The sequence below is a fragment of the Citrus sinensis genome, chromosome 4 (assembly GCF_022201045.2).
Source record: "Citrus sinensis cultivar Valencia sweet orange chromosome 4, DVS_A1.0, whole genome shotgun sequence".
NCBI classification, from domain to species: Eukaryota; Viridiplantae; Streptophyta; class Magnoliopsida; order Sapindales; family Rutaceae; genus Citrus; species Citrus sinensis.
In genome coordinates this window covers 20,415,403-20,435,488 of record NC_068559.1, presented here as the reverse complement: position 1 = coordinate 20,435,488, position 20,086 = coordinate 20,415,403, and the positions used below count along the sequence as shown (strand labels likewise).

Here is a 20,086-nt window from a genome sequence, read left to right as displayed (position 1 = left end):
TTTTCAATTAATGTGTAGTTAAGAGATCACGTGCCACACACGTGCTTCACTTAACGAATTTTCTCTGACACGAGATGGCTGTCATACAGTCATGATAAGCTTCTATCCGACATGTCGTCTTATGTAGATTATTACAGCCGACATTATCGTTTGCCTTGCATACTGAATTCTGGTTCACACTCAACAACAACAATAATTGAACTTCTAATTTGATAATCAATGTTGTCACCATCTCCCATTGCCTCTTCAGCATCATAAAGTATCTTTTCCAGAAAAAAATAGTCTTCCTCAATTAGCTTGTTGCATCAATGACTTAAGCACTGCCATGGGCACCTCAGCAACACTCTTTAAGTGGCAATGATAATTCCCACCAATTTCTCTACTCTGAAGCATGTTTTTTTCGGAGTTCCATTACTGACTACATAACATTAATTTGATCAGAATGACTCGTCATCATATCCACAGTTGGATTATAACGACATTATAAGCTCTGAACAGATAGCTGCGACATTGTTGTTGTTGGATTAGATCAGCTATAGAGCGCAAAATGTATCCATGAAGTAATTGAAAACAAAAGGCAGAATGAAGATTTGGATATCCTCTTTGCGCTTATTTTCTTCAGTACATTACAAGCGAAGAGTTATGGAAGTAAAGCAACAGTATTTGACAGTTTTTCTATCCCTATTTTTCCTTTTTCACCACCTGGCCTTCACTTCTAATGTTTTGAAAAAGGTTTACAAAAAGTTCAGGACCTCAATGACCTTCATTTCGTGTATTATCTTTATATGACACTGAATGCTTGCTAGATATGATTTTATGTGTGTCTACAGTTGGAGCTTGGATATTCATATTGATTTATCTTATTTTGGTCATTTTATAACGCCAATTATATAAAACTATTGAGAAGGGTCATTTTTCATTTTCCTGGTAATGAGTTTTCAATCCTATTGATTTCTAATGGATTCTGCAAATGAACTAATTGATGAAACTGTATATATAAGAGTTTTGGTAGTACTGCATTTGTGAATATCATCTGACAAGTTACATCATGTCATGGTTTGAACTATTGGTTTATAAAAAATTTTATCGACACATTTGAAAAAGTAAAATTGTTGCAAGTGTATGAGTTGTCAATGAGCTTATTTATTGGAATTGCTATAGACTTATCATTCTAACTAGCCTTGCAAATGGCTTAACGTGTCAAGAAAACATAAACAGTAGCATGTATAAAAGTGGTCATAAAACATGTATACAAAATATAAATAAATAAAATCCTCCATTTATATACAAATTATTATTAAACTCAATTATTTAATTTTTTTTCTCGTACTATTGTACACACTGAGATTGTTATTATTAAACTCAATTCTTTTAATTATTATTAAACATGTATAAAAGGTTTTCCACATAATGCTATTATTGGATTTCATTAAACATAAAGCCTTAGGACTAAGTTCGTGGATATAATATAGACCAACAAGACAAATGAATAAAACTATGCAATTTACATATTATTAACAGATCAAATTACAATCAATGTAAAACAAAATCTTGTCATATATAATCCAGTTACAACCAAATATCCTCCAAGTTCAGCACCAAGTCACAATCATTTTGGTCAGCGAGAAGCATCTAATCAATTGATTCGAACTCATAATCAACTTCACCAGATTCCCTCCTAAGAAGAATGTCGATTCCATAATCACCTTGTTGGTCAAATGAAATCTTCTCAGGCATGTTCGCAAAAGCTTCTTCATATTGACACTCTATGCTGCTGGTTTTCTTACAGACTCGAGCTCTGAATGATTTTATCTAGCACCGCAATAAATGCTTCAAAGTATTGTTCAGCGACACTAGATGAATGATTCGTTCCATCAATTTCCTTATTTGGCACATCAACCATTGAACTTGTAATTTGACAATCAATGCTTTGTCCATCTTGATGGTGAAAAATCAAATTTTTTCTTATAAAAACTTTTAGGACCGATCTCATATAATACATAAGAAGTCGTAATCTAGAAAATCATACCTTAATAATTTGAGAAGATGAACGATCGAAAATAATTCAGGCTCCCAGATCACTATCTGTCACTACCACTCCTGTTAGATCACGATCCGCCACCACTAATTTTGTTAGATCACAATCCATCACCAATGATCTTCTAGGTTATGACTCAGGTTTGATCTGCACTTGACGTGTGGGCGCCTTTATCACCACTAAAAGCAACTAGCAAGATAAAATATTCCTCTCAAAATTAAAGAGAAAAATATTTTTCTCTTATCTGTATAATGTGCCCTCCCTCTCTTTTTTTAGAAAATAAGCCCTTTTATATCTCTATTTGGTGGAAACTCTAGGCTCTATATTTATTAATTTTTTAATTCTATTAACTCAAATTTGATTTAAATTAAAAATAAAAAATAAAACCAAAAGTGGCGTAACTTGTTCTTGTTATAAGAGCCCACCTTATAAAACAACACAAGGCCTCTTACACACAAGCATATTAAATAGAGTCTCCTACTAAATAATATATTTAGGCTTTTAACCCAAATGACTAGTTATCTTGCTTATTAATCCAGTAGCGGCGCAGTCAATTAAATGAGCTAACCCGAAGATCATATGGGTACATACAATAGTGGCTACGATAATTAGGTCTGTAATTAAACTATCCCAATTATTTAATTCCAAATCTACTCCACTAAAAGATTGGAATTGACCTCCATAATTGTATGCTATTTAGAATAGTGTTCTCGAAAAATAATTCGACCCACGCCACATTGATTTCTTTATTGCATAATCTTTTGTACTACATCATTAATTAAATCGATATCTCAACTGTCCAATCAATTTAATTATATCTTATTCCTTGATACTTACTAATTTTCTCTAATGACATTTTCAACATACTAAATATGTTGACACACTCTAATAAGAGAATTCTATGATCAAGTGTCGAAAACCCATCAAGAGATGTGTTGTACAAATTTTATATTGTTAATCTATAACTTCATTAATACTCATAATTGCTCCCACCAAGATACCGGTGTCGTGCCCATTGATAACTCAAATGGAATAACAATTACAATCATGAAATTATAACTAACTCAAGATTAAGATTACAATAAAATCAATGCCTATGGGATTAAATAAGTTTGACAGTTATTACAAAGTTAATTAAATCTTATATGTGATCTTGTTCAATGTAGTCGTACTATATCATTAAATGCATACATGATTAAGACAAATCATTCAATGAATTTATTACAGTCTATACCTAAATAAAGTGCCCAACTTTATTTATCAACTGCGAACTAAATTTATTTAATCATAAGATGACTTGTATTTATGTCTACTGTGAATCCACAAGGTGATCACATAAATACATTTAATATGATTAAATAGACTTTACTCAAAATATTAATGCAATTAAGATACTTGAATAAAATACCCCCTTTATTTTATTAATAAGAAAAATTGTTTATTACAATTAAATAAATACATATTTATTTAATTTTCAAAAACTCTAATAAAAAAATTTGAAAAGAGCTTATGAGATTAAATAACCACTTATGATAATTTGATAAGTCACACCAAACAGACACTACATAAGATATTTTGACTCTATGAGCAAAAACTCAAATTTTGATGTTTTAGAAGTAAAGGTTGAAAAACTTATTTTAAATGTTAAAATATTTAAAATATCCTTTACTTATTTGACAAATTTATTTCATTATTTTCAATATATGACTTTAAAAAACTTGTCCATTAAAGTAACTTTATAATTTTAATAAAAGTTTTTTTTTGATAACCAAACAACTCGAATTTTTTAGGTAAAGGCTCTATTTATAAAAAGATTTACTGACAAAAACTCTAGTTAAATAAGTTCTATTTCAAAAGTTATATCAAACGAAACCTTAATTGCTTTTGCTTATTTATTTCCTATAATTAAACTCTCAACATCTTCAGGTGTAATGATATGGTATATAAGCGCAGCAGAGCATTCTTAAAAAAAAAAAATTTATTCATTAATCCATTATTTTTAATTTCCTTTTGATATATAGCTTGGAGGTATGGTACTATACTGTTCTAGCATGTATGTGGATATGTATATGTATGTGTGTGTGTGTGTGTATTGAGCTATATCTACCTTCTCCCTATTGTAAATTTATGTTGGTTCCATTTTTTTTTATTTTTTACCCCAACTTGGATTTTCAATGCGCTAGAAGGTACATTGCAAATGATATACAACATAACTCTCTAATGTTTTTTGCTTTTATTGTTTTGGTCCCTATATATATATATATACACATACGAACTACCCATTATTTCTCTTAGAGTTAAAATTTTGTTGTTGGTTCCATTTTTTTTCTTTTTTACCCCAATTTGGATTTTCAATGCGCTAGAAGCTACATTGCAAATGATATACAACATAACTCTCTAATGTTTTTTGCTTTTATTATTTTGGTCCCTATATATATATACACGAACTACCCATTATTTCTATTGAGTTAAAATTTTAACATTCAAATTTATTGTAAAAAAAAAATAATACTTTCAACAGGTAAAACCCTTTGTATCCTTTTGACAAGCACATTAGATTAGATTATCAAAAGTATATATGATAGTAATAAAAATTAAAAATATTTTTTTTTGTGGTGACTTACTTGTTTTAAAATAAGGGATATAGTACGTTATTTAAAAAATTCAGACAATGCGATTTAGTAATCATTAATGTTTGCCAGATAGAGATGTTCCCTAGCAAATGAGCATATGAAAATATGGCAAGATTTTGAGACTCCCTCTAAATAGTATTTAAGTTGTGGATTAATAAGACAACATCACCTGATATTGTCGCTCATCATTAAGTGAGTATGGTCACCCATTATATAGATAATTATTTCCTCATATATATTAGGGACATAAGTGTCAACGGCATATATTAATGAAATCAAATGGACTACTTTGTAGCCTCAACATCACAGCTTGGGAGTTCATGTTATGCTTTGGCCTCCTAGCCTCAATTGGGCATGAAAGATTTTGATACATTGAGTTTCTAATGGCATTTATGTTTTGCAAACTCAAATGCTGATGCTTTAGTGTGCACACACACACACACTCACACGTATTTATGTATGTGCAGAGTTCCCATTTGAAATGAATTGGGCAGAGGAAATGCTAAAGCTGAAATTTTTTCCATCAAACACTACTAGAAAAAAAAAGGCCTTTATGACGGTTATTATCCGTTACCTACCCGATGGTATGACAGTTGATCGACCGTCATTGATTTCGGTGTCAAGAAAATAAGATGACTGTTTTTATATATCATGATATGCATGACATATTATCTATCACGATTATGTCATTGTCGCTTTAATGAAAATTTTTCACACATGATTAATATCTGTCATAAACACTTTCCATTCATAACTGTTGTTTGTCATATAAACATGACATATTTAATTAGAATAATAAAATTATTTAATTATTTTAATTAAATATTAATTCCTAAAAATTATTTTTGTTAAATCTAGTAGGAATAACTGACATTTCTTTAAGATATATTTTGGCGGGAATTATTGAAATTGGAGCCTTTTTTTGGCGGGAATTGAAATATATTCTTTAAATTATTATATAAATAGCAAAATCTACACACATACACACATAATTTATATATAATAATTCTCAAATTCATTCACAAGTTTCACACATTATAATTCAGTCATGAAATAAAATAACTACAACAATTATAGTTAAATGAATACTTCATTAATTCTTAATTTGCTTCCTAACATTACAGTTCCAATTCTTAAATGAACAACTCGAGTCAGCCACTTGAATCAACCAGTAACACCACCTAAGTCAACCATATGAATAAACCAGCAACACTAGCTGATTCAAGCACCTGCAATTAATATCAGCACATGCAATTAATATCAGCACAACAGGAACAATCTTAAATCAACACTAAGAACGGACCAAACTGCCATCGAATGCCACAAAACCAAACAGTCTGCTACAGCCATCAAATGCAAGCAAATATATGCAACAAAACCAGATGCAACTGAAATTCTGGAGAACATCGAATAAACCAACCCAAATGCCATTAGATTCACACTTCTAGTAATTAGACTAGATGCAGTGTTCAAGTAAACTAAATGTAGTCTCATAATACATTCAAAATTTCTAAAAAAGTAGTGTTCCATCAGAGGAGCATCAAAACCAAACCAATCTAATCCAGCATAATTACAAGCTCAACCCAAAACAATTACACATTATATTGACATATCACAATTCGCTATCAAAACAACCTAATATAGCCAAATAAATGACAACAAGAGAGCATAAGTTACAACTAGTTAAATTAAAAAAAGATTAATCAATTTCCAAATATGCTTCAGTCAATAACTCAAGTCCAACTCTTTGATAATTATAATTGGGCTGAAAGCCAATGACAAACATAGAGACAAATAATCCTACAAACAAAGAATTAAAATTGGCTCCCAAGTTGTCTACTACAGTCTATCCAAACACATTTTTCTTACTAATTGTGAACACACACATGAGGATTGTGCTTTGATTTGGCACGAAGTGTTGGAAACAACTTAACAAATCTAGACACAATCTATAACCATCAAGTCCAAACAAAAGTCAAGATCTAAAATACTTTGGAAAATAAAAAAAAAACAGCAAAATATCAGTTTCAATTTCTTTTTCCCCCATTGTCATCATTTGGGCTTATACATGTGACATTTGCTCATGAACTAAAGTTGAATAAGATTTTAATATGAAACAGAATATACAAAGACAAAGTAGAATATGACAGGAGCTACAGTATACTATTCAGCATTAGCAATATGTATATAGAAAATTTGGAGGTATTATATTGAGTCACAATCTTGCAGAGATAATACCCAGATTGTGGCACACAACTCATGAATAGCAGACGAAAGAGGAGATGCAGTGGGAAGGAGTAACCTAAGTGCATGAGAACTAGAAAGCAATATCCGAAGATCAATTATAGATCTCATATAACAAAAACAGTGAGGCAAAGATTAATATTGTGAATAAATATTCATAGAACCACATACCAGCAACAAGATCGGAGTCGTCTGTGTATATAACTATATATTGATTGCCCATAGCTGAGTGCCTCTGACCTAAACATAATGAACTTACATAACTAAGAAATAGAGTCATAAAATATGCTGCTGTAACATCTATCAAAAAATTTCCAAACAAATGGAATTTGATATGTAGGGCTATAACTAGCAACACTTGAAAATAACTTGAAGTAGCATGATCTTACTTTATGGACCAATACTACAATCTTTCAAAAAAATTAAAGTCTAAGCAAAATTAAAACCTTAAACGTACTAAAATCTGGTAAATAGACCTACAAGAAATCCAATGACCTCCAACATTTTCATACCTTGTTTCCACCTCCGGTCACACCACCAAAAAAAATGTAGTACTAATTAGCTTCAACAGAGTTTTTTTTTTCAATTTCTTTTTTTCCCCCAAAATAAACCTGCATTCTTATACATAAAATTAAAATATCAACTAAATAAACAAAGTCTACGCTTACTAGTAAAACACTTCCATTTTCAGGCAGAGGCAGATAAGAAAAGAAAATTGAAACTGAGATAAAATAAGAAGAGCTTACTACGCGCATTTGATCAACAATCCTCAATGACGGAATCGACGCCATCAAATAAGCCTGGCTTAATCTTGAAACCATAAACTGCACTAAGCATAGCACCAGAGCCAGAGCGTGACTATAAAGAAGGAAAAAAAAAAAAAGAAGGAAAAGAAAAATTATATCAACATGAAATTGAACTTTTGTTTTATCTTCCACAAGCAAGAAATTCAACTGGAACAATACAAAAAATGAAATTTTTAGCAATCTTACAAACATCATACACAAATCTCAATTCACGACAAACACGGGGTGAATAACTAACATCACCCAATTCATATATTCAAATAATGTATACCCGCTCCTAACAAGCAACGTGCTACCACAGTCGATAAGTTATTAGGGTTAAGGTTTACCGCAGAGAACTGGATGGTGTTAACTAAATGACAAGTTGAAACGGCATCTTCTGCAATCGTATTAAATGACATTGAACAGCGAGGTAGGGTTTAAATGAATGTCGAGCAGAGATAAGTTGTTGTGGTGAATTAGGGCTTTGTGGCTGCATTTTATTTCGATTGAAGGAGGGAATTTGAGCTAGGCTTTAATATTGACATTTGCTGCTGTTATGTGATTGGTACTTGTAGGAGCTTTTCATGTACGTGGCCAATCTCAAAGTTAAGGTATCAATAAAAAAGTATTTCTTACTTTTCATCTTTTCCCCTCTTGATAAAGAAATTCATAGATTTAAATTTAGCATCTTTTACGACGATGTGTAATTTGATCTTTATCGTTAATATAGCCCTTATGATTTTTATTTTTATTTTTGGTAAATGCTCCTTTAGTCCCTAGTATTTAACCTAATTATCACTTAGTTAGTTCTTGTATTTTCTTAAAAATTGCCCAAAAATTAAAGTCCTCTTGTATTTTTTTTTATTTGTTGCCTGTTAGATTTGTTTGAATTTTTAAGTTATATCATAATGAAGTATCATTTTATCATGCCCGTTTGTAATTACTTTTGGGAGACTTAAATATAATTTTAAAAAGTTGGTGTTTGATTTTTTTTTTAAACTATTTTTGAAAAAAATTACCTCATCCCATAGCAGAGTTTGAGATGTAGGGAAGAATAGCTTTTTAAATTTTGATTTTGAAAATGAGTTTTGTACTTAATCCAATTCCATATATATCCTCTCATATGTAAAAATCCAAAATTATCCTTATCCAACTGCGAAATAAAATTATTAAATTTAAAGAGATTATTATTTTTACCAATCATATTGAATTAAAAAAATAAAAATAATACAATAAAAATATTTATTTTTGTTATCAACTATTATATACACACAATAAAAAATCATATATATATGTGTGTGTGTGTGTGTGTGTGTGAGACAATAAATTAATAAAAATATTTATTGAACAAAATATCTATTTGAGTCATTTGTATGTATTCTTACAACAGTTTAATAGTAAGATTTACTAAACATATATGATTGTTTTTAAAACTCATAACACCTTAAAAATAAATTTTGCCAAACATTAAACTAATGTTGTACACAACACAACTAATTATAAATGTAGCCAGATGAATATAGAATTGAATTCCAATTACTTTCAATGCAATTTTTTTTTCAATTGATGAGTGATTTTTTTTATTTGCTTAATTAAATTAAATGAATAAACTATTGTTTTTGGAGATAAAATAAAAATAGTAGGACAACTTTCGGAGCTTTTCTTTGTTAGCTTGGTTGTAGATAAACAAGTTGTTTCCCTTTTTTAAACCCAGAAAAAAAAAATAACCGTTCGAACGTGTTAAATCTCTAAAAGTTCGGCTCTAAATTGCATAAAAACGCTAAATTTGCGAGACCTAAAATACCGTTCACGTAAACAAAACGATATTATTAATTATGCAAAATCATTTATTCATGAACAGGATCTCAGCCATGTGATACAAGCCCATTTCATCTTGTACCTATAAAATCTTATATATATATATATATATATATATATATATATGCATATATAAAAATTTGTGGAAGGGTTTACTGAAGGATTGACTAACAGTATGATGAGCTGCCAAATACTATTAGACAAGGAACAAAATTCTGTGCTTCATGAAAATTAAGAAGTAGAATTTTAGAAAGATTCTAACTAGCTCATCATTTTTATCTGTAATCTCAAAACAATCATTTTTTGCGAACTCAGTTGTAAATAAATAAAAGGAATAAGAGAATGATCCAACAGATTTACTGATTGGAACTAATTAATAATGATTTTGGCTTAAATGCAAACCGAATGGCTTTGCCTACTCATTGAAGTTCAAGAGAATAAAGAATACGAGAAACTGAACAATACAAATATATACGAACAAAGGATTAAAGTAAATGGGGAAAAGTTGTTACAGTTACGATACAAATCGAAGTCATAATCCAATTATTTATGACAAGAGATCATCCAAGTCCAGCATCAAGCCGAATGAACCGCGCACATCCCCTATTGGTTCTTCAGCATCATCATGAAGTAAGTCTTCCAGAAAAGAATAGTCTTCCTCAATTAACTCAGGTAGTCCATCACTGTCTTCGTGTTGCACCAATGATTCAGGCACCGCCATGGGCACTTCAACAATACTCTCCGAATAACAATGATAATTCTCTCCAGTTTCTCTACCCTGAAGCATGTTGTTCCCGGAGTCAGATTGTTGGTTACATATCATCTGATCAAAATGACTCATCATCATCTCCATGGATGGCCCGTAATAAAATTCTAAGTTTGGAACAGATATCTGCCGACTCTGTTGTTGTTGCATATGATCATCTATAACAGAATGTTGTTCGGTAACACTGCTTGCAAGCCCCATTCCACCAGCTAAGCTCTGCTCACTCATCATGTCAGAACTGCTGCAGCTTACTTCTTGATAATCCATATAGTTCTGTTGTTTATTCTGTTGGTGGGTCAACAGCCTATCCATCTCAATAACTGCTACTTGTTCGGATTGATTGCTGTTGTCTTGAAAATCCTTCAGCTTTCTTTTCTTTGCAGAACCGTACTTCATAATACCATGGCCAGTTGGTTGATTCTTTCGGAGCCTGCAAAGTACATAATTGGTAGCTTGATTCTTGGGCAAATGTAGAGTGTACTCGTGCATGATCCAAGCCCCGTGATCCTCACAACCTTTTTTTTCGTAACGAAACCGCTTCTTGGAGCCGATTTTGATTTTGGATTGGCCGCTTACTATATCTTTACCAGCATCCTCCCCTTGCCAAGAACCGCCGGAAGATCCCACTTTGCGGTCGATTCTGGAACCCTTGGAAGACTTTTTCTTCAACTGGGTGAAGAAATAAAGATCCTCATCAGCATTTAAGAAGGGTCCTCCATGAGAATTCCAAATCTCAGAGGGTTTTTCCTCGTAAAGGTTACAATCCCTGATGAAATACTCAGCAAGAGGGATGAATATTCCCGAAACTTTCTTCTTGAGATAAAGTTCGATGAGTTCTTCATCGGATGGTCTGAATTGGAAGCCATGGGGAAGAAAGGGTCTGTGTTCTTGCATTTTGTTTGAGGAGAAGAGGGTTAATTCAATGGTGGGTTGGTTGATTGATGATTGATGGAGGAAATTTTTTCGGTGAATTATTGAAAACAAAGAACCCAGAAGCCGAGAGAGAAACAAAGATAGAGTCAGAGAATTAGAGAAGAAGTGGTGAGAAGCGCGGGTGTTAAGTTTCCTTATAACATATGGAGGAGTGAAGTGAAGTGAAGTTAAGTGGCTTGGATTACAAGTAACAATTTCCTAAGGCAACTCCGCGAGAAACGCGGGCGAACTTGCGAGTTGGGTAAGAAGTTCTTACATTTAATAACCTTCCTAAATCGGACAAATCCAAGAAGCCGTTGGGATTGAGGTTGACACCAAGTCGGTCTTTAGAAAAAAAAAATTAAAAAAATTCTTTTTTTTTTAATATTTCGTGATTATTAGTAATTTACTTATTATTATTATTAATATGAAAAAATAAAATTAAACTCAGAAGTCCTCTATGAAATCATAAAATGCACAAATGTTAAAATGCGGTTCTTCCTTTGCTAATTGCTAAACCCTAACCCTAACCCTAACCCCCAGTTTGTTTCCACTCGAGATTAGATATTTCGTGTTCTGAGAAGTTCTGTGAGTGGCGTTAGCTAATCATGCTGCTGTGAGATTTGAATTCCCCTGTAATGTAGTGCTGAAATTTCGGTCTTGTGCACGTCTCCAACACTGATCAAGCCCCATCTCCAAAGCCGTGCATTTTCTGCTGTGTGCTGACCTTTTTGTTTTGAGTGGGTTCACTGTCGTTAATTGGAAAGAAATGAAAGTGAAATTTTGGATTTTTTTTTTGTTTTTTCGGTTTTGCCTTTGTCTGGGCTTTTGACAGAGATTCATTTTGGTCTATGCTTTTTGAATTCTTGATTTGTGTATGATCTGAAATTGTTCAATTTTGGGGCTTATGTTTAAAACCGAAGCACATCTTTATTTGTGACTGCGTGCAGATCATGTGAAAATTGAATAAATTTTTTAAGATTGTGGTACTTCAAATTGTTTTTAAGGATGAGGGGGTAGTATACTTACTGAAGTATGCTACATTTCACAAATTTGGAATTGTTTGGTTGTGAAGAAACTGCGAGTAAAAGTAAATAAATGAAAACCTAAAAGAGTAGTGCTGTGGTGATATTTCTTGCTCTATTATTTGACAAGGAGACTCGGGTTATGAGGGCATATCATCCCCCAGTGAGAATGGGGTTATGTGGGCATCATCCCCTAATCACCTTGAGTTGCTTTCCAACGCCATTTCACCATTCAAATTATGCTCTGATTCACCGTGTCTCATAATCTGGCTCTGATATCTTCAACAAACGAGGAGTTATATGTGAGCTGAGGCGACAACTAAAGAGGAGAGATGACTCACCGTGTGTCTCCAAATCTGGCTCTAATATTTATTCTATTCTCTTGACTGTTGATGGTTTGTTTACTTTTCAGCAGGGAAGAATCAATTGTAAGAATTCTTTTACAATTAGCAAACATAATAAGGTTTTGGCTACCTCGTTTCAGCTTCAAGGTAGACCACCCACCACAGCCATTGGATACACTCACTTGAACTTGAAACAATTGTGACATAGTGTATCCAATGGCTGTGGTGGGTGGTCTACCTTAGAACTGATCCAAGGTAGCCACTGCCACATAACAAACTGAATTTTTTTTTTTGGGTTTAAACAGTAAATAGAGATAAATAAGTTTTCACATTTTGAGAAATAAATTAAAGATTGTCATTCTATGGGTGAATTGACACCCTCTTGCAAATACATTCATTCATGAACAAAGAAATCAGACATGTGATACAAGTCCACCGCAGATTTTACCTATAAAAATTTCTCAATAAACTGTCAGGTAAAAATATAGCTCAGGCAAAACATAGGTCCAGGAGCACAATAACACTACACAAAGGTTTGACAAAGAAAGGCTAAAATCAGCCAAATAAATGCTAATCCCTAGAGCCATTATGAATTCCTCTGTTGAAACAAGCAATAACAGTCTCAGTAATCACACCCCATGAGATTAAATCCTATAAGCAAAACTTTTAACATTATCATGGCTGTTGCTTTTACAAAACTGAATCTAGGTATGTGTATCAAGAGGACTCCGCTTCAACTTCTTCTGTGCTGCTATCTGCGGTTTCAACTACAGCTGCCTCTCCTTCTGATGGTTGTTCTTCTTTCGGTTTCGCAGGCCCTGGACCAGCCGATACCTTTACCATCGATGGACGTAGGAGCCTATCGCCAAGTTTGAACCCCTTGCGGAATTCTTCAATAATCACACCTTCATCAAATTCTGTGGAATCCTCGCGCATAATTGCTTCGTGAAGCTGTTACATGGAATCTCATCAGAAAATTGTCTTAATCTTATTATCATCCAAGACTTAATAAGGGGCACCTAGTTATTAAACTCATTTGTCACGGCAAACACACAAAAAGAAATGAAGCTTTAATCTAGTTATGCTGATGCTGTAGGTATTCTGCGACATACGGAATGGACCAGAGTTTCATTAATCTACATTGTTTCTTAGAGGCACTCACCGAGTTGGCTCAAATCAATCAAGACTTGGTTCGAGTCAAAAACGTGTCCAGGTCTTCACAAAACCTGAACATACTTGATTAAGTATTTGAGAAAATTCATCAAGTACTCGACTGATTTTCAAGCCAACTCGGGGTTTCACCTGCATTAAGCCAGTGATGAACAGGACAATTATTACAATAATTAACTAACAAGTAGCTTCATTCACAAGTACAATTAATCAGCAAGAGATGTTATGTTTATTACGACAATCTCACATATATTCTGCTTCTATGCCTAATAAAAAGTAAAAATGTTGTGGAGAACCTTTGACTATTAGGACAAAAGAAAAAAGAAGGGGTACTCTGGTCTTTCATAAGGTTCATTTCCATGCTTAGACAGTAACAAGAGAAAGTTCCAGAGGAGAATAAAGTAAATATCTTTCGCTTTCACTTTTGGTAAAGAAAGAAATTCTTTCATGTCTACTTAACATATAGCCAGATAACTCACCAATGGATCAAAAGGATTCCCAACCGTCTCCACAGGAACAACACCAAGTGATCCTAGGATTTCCACTAATTGCTTATATATGCTCTGATAGCTGTTGTTTATTTTCTCCTCTCCCTCGGTCTGCACCTTAATTTGAGTTTTAGCTCTCTCAAAATTATCCAAAACTTGCAACAATCTCTCCATGACTTCTCCTTGAGCATTTGTTACCAGTGAAAGGCGTTCCTTCTCCGTTCTCTTACGAAAATTGTCAAAGTCAGCACTGATCCTAAGAATACGAGCCCTCTCAGCTGACAATTCTTCAGACAAGTTAACAACTTTCCTCTCAAGATCAATTTTCTCATCTTCAAAGGATTTTAATAAAGCCTCTATTTCAGCAGCTTTGGTATCGTCATTACTGGCCAAAGCTTCTTTGTATGATTGGAGTGTTTCCATAATGAATGAAGTAGGTGCTTCCTCAGCATCTGAGGTGTCATCACTAGTAGCTCCAGAGCTATCATCGTCACTAGTGCCATCTTCAATGCCAACAGCACCATCGGAAGATTCCTGTTACACAAATTTATTAGCAGCAGGAAGCTTGGAATGGACACAATCAAATCTTAAGATCTTCAATAAATCTTGTTTAAAAAAATTTTAAAAAGTTCAAAATGAAACAACAGAACTGGATCATGGCATGAATTATTTTCTCTGAAGTTGCAGCCCAGTCAATTGTGCTGAAGATAGAAATGGCGAATCCAGGCAATAAGAAACTGAATAATTGACGAAAAATAGAGATGTGCATCTGTCAACAGTACCGACAATTGTATTTACGACATAATGTTTTGCAATTAGAGGAGTGTCTAGCAGTATCAACATAAAGAACAAAAAATGTGACCTTCAAATTGACCCAAGACACATTGTGTTCATCTGCCCTCCATTGTTAAGAAAATCAGTTGCCCCATGTAGAGCTCTTTATGTATTATAGTGCTTTTTCTTCTTTTAAAGGAATATGAGGCCCTTGTGTGAAGTATGATTATGCATCCAATCCATAACAATTATGAAAAGCTCTTTCGAGAAAAGAAATTGCCAGTGAATTTAAATTCCTAATTAAATGCATACTTTAAAGTAACAAAAGCCCTATGTGTATGATAACATGATTATGATTAATTATCTACTTTTTGCTACATCATTATAAATGAACTTAAAAATTACACAGCTAGTGAAACAGATTGTTAAGCACTATCACAGGAAGGTGGCAAAATATATAGATGAGTGTGTGATGAAAATCTAAGCATGGAAATCATCTTCTTCAACAGTGATTAGGATCATCAAACTTGAGTACCTGACAGAAATACCAGAACTAAAGGAAAAATGATTGAACACTGGAATATGCAGTCAAGGATAAAAGGAAAGAGTTCAAGATGCTGGGAAAGTGCTTCTCATACGAGTAATCAAGATGTTAGCTATATTTTAAATGATCGTGACATAGAATTATTATGGCGCAAATTCCAAACCACGGCACCAGCTAAACTATGACATAGTATCAAGTGGATCAAGTAGTTGCCCTTGATGAAAAGAAAATTTAGATCAAAGTCGCACTTGATAAACAATATGAACAGAGATTTTAAACTGAAAATACATAAGATGGATGACACAGTTTGCTCATACAGCAAATACGGTTTTGATTCACTGATTTCTCTATAGTCCTCTTACATCATCTTTAACACAACTAGCAAAAATTGTGAGACATCAACTCAACTACTAATAAATTGTTACCTTCAAGACTTCAATACCTAAATCACAGAAGCATTTAATTTGTACTTTGTAAGCCAAGTCCGCTGGAAAAACCCACAATGAATCTGGTTTGCACACCACAGAAAGTTGAACGATTTTGGAAACAAAAAGCCAAGAGAAGTACACCCATCTCCCTTAGTGTCAGATGCTTCTATTGTTCAGAAATAAGCACTCCACCTAATTTTTTTTTTTTCAAATAAGCTTGGTTTTCCCCGCAAGCCAATCATGTTACAATTTTTAAACAGACTTTGGATGACAAACACAATTTTTATGCAACTACTTTTATCACAACATCCTGCTCCAAAATCTTAATTTTGGGTCTAAAGGTGAAAATCTGAGGGTTTGAGAAAGGTCCAACTATTGCACTTTAAATCTAAAAGTTGAGTTTACGTGAACATTTGAGGAGTACAATCCATGGAAGAGAACTAGTTACAAAAATGCTGAAGTTCCTAACTTCAATAAGAAGGCACCAATTCGATGAAAAAGTTATCGTAATATCCCATATTGTAGACCCACTCTCATATATTAATTCCTTACTCTTCTTCTTATCAATCCAAAGAGGGATTATTCTAAAACTAAATTTCCTTATTTCAATTAAATTAACAGCCTCCCATAAATCATGTTAAGTTTAAAACTTCCCCCACACAGAACTTACATTGCAGGTAAAGTGCCACCACATGTTAACCACTTAACCTCTTTCAATGCTACAACTTGCAAATGAAAGTTATCTAGTTGCTATGAATATATCAAAATAAATCAAATATCATAAGGCTTTATGAATCCCCAAAGCTTGAAAATTTAACTGAAAAAAAGGCCTTTTATTCTTAAAAAACAAAAATTATTAGTAGACATTGGATAAAATACCTCAATTTGGGGTTCCTGAATTTCCTCTTGGGTTTCAGTTTCTCCAGTTGAAGCTAAAGGAGAGAACTTTACGAACCGGAGAGACTGAACACTTACGAACCGGAGAGAATTTGACCGATGATAAAGTCTGCTGGTGCTTATTAGACGTTGTCTGAAGGAAATACAGATGGGTTTCGGAGATTTTAAGGAAATGGGGGCTGCACGTGTGGCGGGAAGAGAAGATGCGTGAAACGGCGGCGTTTTTATGACAGTGGCCATGGATTGGAGGGGCTGAGAGAGAGAGGGGGAGAGATAAGGGCGCAAAGTGGTAAGTGGGTGGAAGTAAAGACTTCAGAGGGGCAATGTGCACAAACTCAAGAGTGGTTGTTGTTATCTCTAAACCGTTGGATGGAATTTCGTTTTTTCAATTGGATGGTGGAGATTTGAGGTGGGAAGAAAGTTCAAGAAAATAGAAGAAATCGATTAGTGGGTCGGGTTTTCCCCGTATTATATGAACCCGGCCCCTTTTCATTCCATTTATTATTTATTATTATTATTTTTGTTTTTAAAAAATATAAGGAATTTTGTCACACTATTATATATAAAATACAAAATCTGACCAAAAGAACATATTAATCAATAATCAACACAAGTCAATTTGTTATTCACGTCGTCTTACACTCGCAACCACTGCAAACTAATTGGTACCTCTATATATTATTTTTGTATAAGCAGCTTTAAACAGTAATTATGCATGGCAAAAAGATTTGATATGAATTTTAGTCCGATTGACTCTACCTATTTTTTGGGCCTTGACTCAAATTTAAAAATTTCAAATTGGGCTTAGGCTTAAATATAAAGGCTCATTTAAATTCAGGTCAGAGTTCGGGTCTTAATTGGCCCCAACCAACCCTACCCCAAAATTAAAATAAAAAATAATTTTAATTATATAATTTTCATAAGACGTGATTGTAGATTATGCTTATTTTATTATTCACATAATTATATGGTTGAGACCTTAAATAATTTTTATATTTACATTAAATTTTAATATATAAGGGAGGTTATATCCATTTTTTAAATTACTTAAATATTAAAAAAATTATGGAATTCAGACTTGGATAAAAAGGTCCGACCCGACCGTGACCCGAATCAGTCGGACCTTTTATTTCTATGATCCAAGCCCAAGCTCGACCCGACAAATTGTCATCCTTAACAATAATGCATCAATCGAAACCTTCATGGCAATGCTGATCAACCTATTATCATTTATTGACAACATTATACAATGACAATAAAAAATTTAAGAAATTTCGTTTTAGATTATGATATGGTTCTAGGGTTTTAATTAGAGAACTCAAGGGAGAAAAGATTAAAATTTTAAGAATTCAAAGGGGAGAGAGGAAATTAATAAGGGTTGAATTAATTTTATTACTGCTTGCTTAAAAATATAATGACAACTATTTATTTATAATAGTTTAACACAATCCTAATTCTAATCTAATTAGTATCCTAAATTATAATTACAATAAGAAAATCTAATACTAATAGGAAATAAATTTAAATAAACTATTAGTCTTAACATTATCCATCCTTTAAAATGGACTTGGCCGCAGGCCTTTTACCCAATCTCAACAATCAAAATCTTCTAATCCGAATGATGGTCATGCAGCCTTGGAAGATTATTAAAAGGTATATCAGCATTTAAAAGCAATAACTAATGTTGTTTGTAGTGATGCCCTGACTTGAATTGCTCGTCACAATTGAAACAAAGCCCCTTTGAACATCTTTCTACTTGCTCCATTGAGGATAAATGTTTGACACTATTAGACAAGCCAGCGAGAATTAGTCCTACTAAAAAAGGTGCTGGTGGAGTGGTAGTTGACTATAATTGTGGGATTGGACCTTGGATGGTAAGGATTAGGAAGAGTTCTCTTGCATAGTAATTGTCTATTCTTGAAATGTGGCAAGTTCAAAAGTTTGTAAGAAACTAACAAGATTGAACAATTTTACACGAGCTTTGATATTGTCACATAACAGAAAAAAGAAACAACTAATGAAAATATGCCCAATCAAATTGTTAGTTCGATCTATCAATTTTTCAAATTATCATTTATAGTCAAGATCGGTCTTTGTTTGACGTAGTTTGGTAAGACTACTAACTGCAATCATTCTATTATACTGTCCTAAATCAAGTAATCAAAGCTCCTTTAAGTTGCGCCCAACTCATTTCATCTATAATTTGCTCTAGCTGATGAAACCAGGTACAACATCACCATTAAGATAGCCAATAACTAAAAATAATAAGTCAACATATGATAACCCAGTAAGGCAACAATATTGCTCACATAGAAAAATCAATCTCCTTAGATTTTCACCAATGAAAAAGAGGAAAGTCAAGTTGTATATTACAAGCTTGTATGAGAGTACCTCTAATGCGTTTGGCAAGTTCAAGATATGGTTGGTTAGCGATTATTATTCGAGGAGCAGAGCTGGTTGTTTTCCATTATGCAGCTAGCTTAATTACTGAAGGATGACATGCATGAGTTCCTAAAGATCGTTGTTCTGCTTGACTAAGGGTGCATTTGGGAGTCAACTGCTATAACTTTTAAGTTGCAGCTGCTGTAAAGTAAAAGCCTTAGCTTTTAAGCTGCTAATCTACCAAAGTCCAACTGTAAGGTGTAACCAAACACCTTGGCAACTGGGTTTTGGCAATCCAGCTATCTCATATCACTCCCAAACGCACTCTAAGACTGTAACATTTTCATCGACGGCTGTAATTTTGTTATTAAACTGTAGAGACAACAACTCAACTTTGTCTTCAAGCTCCTTAACAGTCATGATGCCTAAATTAAAAAATTCTCTAGAAAATTCATATTTGGTTAACTCACAAAAAACAAGATAATTGGTGGAATAAACTTGATTTAAAGCAAATTAATTGACTTACGAAAAGCCAAATCAAAAGTCAAGGAGTATTGCCAAAAGTTTTCTTTTGCAAAATTGGTTGGCGGAAGGATATGCTTTGATACTAGTTGATAGGATTCTAGGATTTTGATTAGAGAATTCAAGAAATAAAAGATAAAGAATTTAATAATTCAAAAAGGGCGAGAGAGAAATTAACGAGGATTGAAATTAATTTTATTATTGCTTGTTTAAAAAAATGATGAGAACCACTTATTTGTAACAACTCAATACAATCATAATTCTAATCCAATTAGTACCCAAAATTATAATTGCAATAATAAAACCTAATCCT

The 20,086-nt window shown here is 33.0% G+C and overlaps 2 protein-coding genes and 1 long non-coding RNA gene across 6 annotated transcripts; all 3 read right to left on the bottom strand.

The window, feature by feature from the left end:
• Nucleotides 1-5,644: 5,644 nt before the first annotated feature.
• On the bottom strand, nucleotides 5,645-8,335 carry LOC102608649 (uncharacterized). 3 transcript variants are annotated; one of them, XR_003066271.2, is made up of 5 exons: nucleotides 8,051-8,335; nucleotides 7,662-7,773; nucleotides 7,428-7,533; nucleotides 7,087-7,155; nucleotides 5,645-5,900 (listed from the first exon to the last, which is right to left on the bottom strand). It is a non-coding gene; the product is annotated as an uncharacterized LOC102608649 (long non-coding RNA). The 3 variants fall into 3 exon arrangements; XR_003066270.2 differs by having other exon boundaries at nucleotides 7,428-7,526; nucleotides 8,051-8,332; XR_003066269.2 differs by lacking the exon at nucleotides 7,428-7,533 and having other exon boundaries at nucleotides 8,051-8,318.
• Nucleotides 8,336-10,068: 1,733 nt separating this feature from the next.
• Nucleotides 10,069-11,181, bottom strand: LOC107177761 (NAC domain-containing protein 19-like). Its single transcript, XM_015532161.2, has one exon. It carries the CDS (start codon nucleotides 11,179-11,181, stop codon nucleotides 10,069-10,071), a length of 1,113 nt encoding a protein of 370 aa, XP_015387647.2.
• Nucleotides 11,182-12,990: 1,809 nt separating this feature from the next.
• LOC102608828 (uncharacterized) lies at nucleotides 12,991-17,183 on the bottom strand. 2 transcript variants are annotated; one of them, XM_006484723.4, is made up of 4 exons: nucleotides 16,852-17,183; nucleotides 14,218-14,760; nucleotides 13,731-13,870; nucleotides 13,370-13,519 (listed from the first exon to the last, which is right to left on the bottom strand). In XM_006484723.4, exons 1-3 carry the CDS (start codon nucleotides 17,107-17,109, stop codon nucleotides 13,766-13,768), a joined length of 906 nt encoding a protein of 301 aa, XP_006484786.1. In that variant the 5' UTR covers nucleotides 17,110-17,183; the 3' UTR covers nucleotides 13,370-13,519; nucleotides 13,731-13,765. The 2 variants fall into 2 exon arrangements, with proteins under 2 accessions (XP_006484785.1, XP_006484786.1); XM_006484722.4 differs by lacking the exon at nucleotides 13,731-13,870 and having other exon boundaries at nucleotides 12,991-13,519; nucleotides 16,852-17,181.
• Nucleotides 17,184-20,086: the final 2,903 nt, after the last annotated feature.